This window comes from Etheostoma cragini, chromosome 6, assembly GCF_013103735.1.
Source record: "Etheostoma cragini isolate CJK2018 chromosome 6, CSU_Ecrag_1.0, whole genome shotgun sequence".
NCBI lineage: Eukaryota > Metazoa > Chordata > Actinopteri > Perciformes > Percidae > Etheostoma > Etheostoma cragini.
The window spans coordinates 18,853,650-18,856,216 of record NC_048412.1 but is presented as its reverse complement, the minus strand read 5'-3'; the positions used below and the strand labels follow the sequence as shown (position 1 = coordinate 18,856,216).

The window sequence follows — 2,567 nt, the reverse complement described above, 5'->3', positions numbered from 1 at the left end:
ATTAAATAAGTTCTTTTCATGAGAGGAACAACGATCAAGCCAATTACGATTGAAATCACCAAGAAGAATCAACTCATTATATTATATTATATAGCAACAATGCGTGAAAAGCACAATGCATTCCCTCGGCTAGATCCTTTCATCGCCAACCAAACAGGAACGTCTTTACTTTATCAATTGACCATGGTGTAGTTTCCAAGTGACAATCAGTGGTCTTCAGTGTTTTAACCCCACCTTCTAGTATCGGCTCAGCTCACTTGGAACCTCCGAGGTGATACCATGTACTGTTCATAACTTTTGTTAATGGAAAACCAAAAAGAACAGTTCCAAGGGAGACAAGTCCCCCTGTACCACATACAGGAAATAAGGCATAAGACGAAGAGGCCACACACAAAGTGTTGAGGAATGGTTTTAAGTGTTCAAATCATTTCAACAAAGGACTTCAGTGAATCATACTAATCTAATCATGAGAATATTCATTGAACATCTTACCCTGTATAAAACACTATCCAAAAAGCCATGCACTCCTTACTGACCACTTCAATTTTTATGTTGACAATACGTAGATTGGTAATTAGAGTTCAAACCACAATGAGGTAGAACCCTTCTGTCAATTATTATTATTATTAGTTGTCAGCCGCGCCGGCTCAAATTCCCGTGAGCTGGAATGAGACTTGGGGGAATCACTGGAAACTGGTGTGCATGTGCTTCTACAGAAGCATGAACCAATCGGCCATGGTGGCATTGTAATTAAGGCTTCAAAATGCAAACTTTGAAAGGCCAAACCCCTCCACACCGATAGTCTGATTGACTTTAAATTTCACACATTGGTGCAGCTTAACATGCTCTAAAAAAAAAAGCCTCAAGGATCAATAAGGTCCACCTAGAAAATATTCCGCCATTTTAAATTCATTTTTGGGATCTCCAATTGCCACCAAATTTTCAGTGACTCATGAATGGATCAAGCTTACCACAAGTTGAATTAAGCATGTCAATATCTCAATTACTTTTCAAGTTTTTGACCAATGAACTATAAAAAGGGGCGGAATTCTAAGTAATGACAACAACCTGTTGGCGAGTCCACATGATACAGCCTTCCGTGATTGCAACTCTCTCCCCCCCACTACACACTACTTCAGAGAGCTGGGCGAAGCCGATAGTCATTTGTCAATGGCTTGTATGTAACAGACGTTCAGCAATATCAAAAAAGTTACGCACTAATGCTTTTAGTGGAACATTAAATTAATAAAGGGGCGGCACTCACCTTGTTCATCCTCCTCTTCATCACTGCTGAAGGTAATCACAGTTTTTTTGGACTTGCGCGATTTTCGAGGAGTCACAAAACTGTCATCGCCACGGCCAGAAACTGAAGGCTTTGCTTGACCTGTAACAACACATTTTTCCCCTCAAAACAAAATCAACAATTTTTCTTCATGCACATTTGCACACAGCCGGAACCATGACAATGACTTTCTATGAGCACTGACCTTTTTTTGACCTTGTACGGCCTCTGGCGGGCAGAGGTGTACACGTGGCTGTGTTCTCAGAGGATCGTACTCCTCCTTGGTCCTCATCCATCTCAGGACTTTCCACATTCTCCAGCCCTCGTGTGTGAACCGCCGTCAGCCGCTTCTCAAATTCATCTACCTGGGCCTAGGAAAACAAGGTTTCCGTCAATAAACACAAAGATTACAATTTTCTTTTTAAATCAATATATAAAACTATATCTATCTCCAAACACACACAAACAGTGGAGCACTAAAGTGTAAATGATGGAAATAAAATCCAACTTCTTGTGACATATTATATGAATGTCTAATCTGTCATGTGATGCCTTTTGGAAATCTTTCCCATCTTTTCTTTGCTTCTTTATGCACATGAATACAAAGTTTTACCTGGGGTGCCCAAACTTTTGAGCCCTACTATCCATCTATATGTGAGATATACATATGTAGCACCTTGAACTGGGCTTTGGCCCCGCGACGGAGCCTGGTGGTGATGGAGAGCAGAGGTTGGTAGACTCCAGGCTCGGTTAACTTGTCACTGTAACACTCCCAGCATTCCTGCAGCCTCTTGAAACCACGCTCACACATGGACAGCAGAGACAGAGACATGGCCAAGTCACACCACTGACGCTCGGTCCTAAGAGAGAAGTAGGATGGGAGTCATAGGGATTAGAGACTTAACCTGATTAGAAACTATGTGAAAAGCATATAAAGTCTAGATCCTCAACATAAAAACTCATTACTCATGAATATCGCTTTGCCCTGGCATTTGGACCAAATCTCATTTTCCAGGAACCCGTTGTATCTAAATTCACTTTGCCATTGTGTAATATAAAATGTCCTTCCTTTGAGCTTGGAGTATGAAGAATGAGTCAGAGGCAGACTAAAGCTTGGCCAGGCTAGTTGTTTCTCTACATTCCTCAACTATACTCTATGGGAAGACCGTTTTCATGACAAAACAAGTGAATAAGATGTCAGTGTAGGTAATAGGTGACCGTTTCCATCATGGCACATCAGTGTTTTACATAAGATTAAACGGCCTTGGGAAAAGGTATTAAAAAA

At 41.1% G+C, this 2,567-nt stretch overlaps 1 protein-coding gene across 4 annotated transcripts in view; it reads right to left on the bottom strand.

Moving 5' to 3' along the window:
- ncapd2 (non-SMC condensin I complex, subunit D2) overlaps positions 1-2,567 on the bottom strand; it is a 19,724-nt gene that overhangs the window by 528 nt on the left and 16,629 nt on the right. For all 4 annotated transcript variants that reach the window (XM_034874111.1, XM_034874110.1, XM_034874109.1 and 1 more), the window contains 3 exons: positions 1,959-2,142; positions 1,488-1,653; positions 1,265-1,384 (listed from right to left, as the gene is read on the bottom strand). In XM_034874111.1, coding sequence (XP_034730002.1) covers positions 1,265-1,384; positions 1,488-1,653; positions 1,959-2,142 — 470 coding nt within the window. The remainder of the gene's footprint in view (positions 1-1,264; positions 1,385-1,487; positions 1,654-1,958; positions 2,143-2,567) is intronic.